This window comes from Cyprinodon variegatus, unplaced genomic scaffold (genome assembly GCF_000732505.1).
Source record: "Cyprinodon variegatus isolate N-32 unplaced genomic scaffold, C_variegatus-1.0 Scaffold58, whole genome shotgun sequence".
In the NCBI taxonomy this organism is placed as follows: domain Eukaryota; kingdom Metazoa; phylum Chordata; class Actinopteri; order Cyprinodontiformes; family Cyprinodontidae; genus Cyprinodon; species Cyprinodon variegatus.
Window position 1 is genome coordinate 255,482 of NW_015150511.1, and position 2,166 is coordinate 257,647.

Genomic DNA, 2,166 nt, shown 5'->3' on the forward strand with positions numbered 1-2,166 from the left:
CGGCCTTTTTTCCCCCTCAGAATTCGGCCTTTTTTTCCCCTCAGAATTCGGCCTTTTTTCCCCTCAGAATTCGGCCTTTTTTTCCCCTCAGAATTCGGCCTTTTTTTCCCCTCAGAATTCGGCCTTTTTTTCCCCTCCGAATTCGGACTATGTTTCCCCTTCGAATTCGGACTATGTTTCCCCTCCGAATTCGGACTATGTTTCCCCTCCGAATTCGGACTATGTTTCCCCTCCGAATTCGGACTATGTTTCCCCTCCGAATTCGGACTATGTTTCTCTGAATTCGGACTATGTTTCTCTGAATTGGGACTATGTTTCTCTGAATTTTGGCTTGTTTCTCTGAATTCTGGCGTTCATTTTTTATTTTTTTTTAAGATCTCTTTTTATTAAACACAAAACAAATGGTTACATTATTGGCTCAATATACGTTTTTTTTAACATTACAAATCACACACCCTCCCCCCACCCCTCAGAACTACTGTGCGTCTACCTACAAGATCAAAAAGTAATAAAACAGTCAGAATCATTTATATACACATATACATCTTAGACCAAAAAACAGAGGAAAACAAAAAAGCAAGCCGTAGCCATGTCTCTTTTAGAGACTAAACATTCCCTAGCCCTATTCTGACTAAAGTCATAATTCTGAGATTAAAGTTTTTTTTTATTATTTTCTGCAGTGACTCTAATCCTCTTCTGTTTTAAGCAGTCAAAAATTTTAGGCAATATTTATGGTTATTTGGCGTGTTTCAAGAGAAAAATAAGGGATTTATTTTCTTTGCAAAAAATATTTAGTTTGGAGCTAAATATTTAGTTTGCAAATCAAGGTTTTTAAAACAATCGTGTGTGTGTATATATATGTATAATTTTTTTGTTAAATATTTAGCTTCAAACGAAATATTTAGTCTGCAAGTTAAATGTTTAATTTGGAGCAATATATTTATTTGACAAAGTAAGATTTTTTATAAATGAATGAATGACTTGGAAAAAAATAAACCCCTTATTTATCTCCTAAAACATGCTTAATAACCATAAATATTGCTCATTATTTTTCACTGCTTAACTTTACAAATGGTGCCCATTATGTTCGACCTGGCTTTTTAATTGAAGACTAAGCAGAACGAGGGTCAGAGGTCACCTGCTGGAGCCGAATGGGTCAGCTGCTCTGGTCAGAACAGGACCACCCTTACGCTTTTGGGCCCGGTCTTACCTGTTCTGTTCTTTTCTGTCTACAGCTTTATTACTCTCAGAACTATCATCAGAAGATCCGACAGGACTGCGCAAACTTCATGAGAGCCAACAGGTGTGACTTTGAGCCGGTAAGTTCATCACTAATGGCTCTATCAGAACCGGGGAAGTCCTAATACAAACTTTATTTAATTTTGTATTATTTCTGATATGATATTGATGATATCACAGCTTTTAGTACTATACCGATATTAAAATTAATCCTTGGGAATTAATTTCGTCGTTAGGGAATGTAAGAAAAGCTTAGTTATTTTACTTGGAGAACAATAACAGTAACCACAGACCCATTTAAAACTGGACTGATTCTATCAGCATGCTTATATCAGACATTCTATTGTTGATTCAATTCCTTTTATTTTTTATAGAGCAAATATACAACATATGTCATCTCAAGGCACTTTATAGCAACAATTTTATCTGATCATCCAATCAGATTAAAGGTTCAAAGTGTTAATATCTATGGAAAACCAGCTGACTGCATCCAGTCATTGATTTTGCTGGATTCTCTCCATCTGGATGAGCATAGCGACAGTAAATATTTGCTTGCATTGTGCCATTAATCTTCTGCAATCCCTCACACCAAGCATGCAAGCAGCAATACTGGATAGGATAAAAAACACCTTTAAACAGGAAAAAAAGCATTCAGCAGAACCAGGCTCGTGTGAGCGGCTTACTGGGGGCCTAAAGGAGACAGAAGCAGACACTCAAAATAAACATGGTAGCACTGATCTATAACTACTTCCTATGTTAGGAAAGGTTATGGTAAACCAGCTCCACAGGTGGCTCTGTCTGGGAAAGAAACTGTCAAGCAGAATAGCTCTGACCCAGTTTACATGTCTAAGTATGAAAGAGAGCACATCCAATCAGTCACAGTAGAAGCTGCGTCCATAGATATGGTTAGGAGAGAAACTGGACTAA

General features: G+C 37.0%; 1 protein-coding gene across 1 annotated transcript in view; it reads left to right on the top strand.

Annotated features, from left to right (window-relative positions):
* LOC107082650 (putative bifunctional UDP-N-acetylglucosamine transferase and deubiquitinase ALG13) overlaps window positions 1–2,166 on the top strand; it is a 23,311-nt gene that overhangs the window by 3,244 nt on the left and 17,901 nt on the right. The window contains exons 2-3 of the mRNA XM_015371435.1: window positions 116–292; window positions 1,236–1,319. Coding sequence (XP_015226921.1) covers window positions 116–292; window positions 1,236–1,319 — 261 coding nt within the window. The remainder of the gene's footprint in view (window positions 1–115; window positions 293–1,235; window positions 1,320–2,166) is intronic.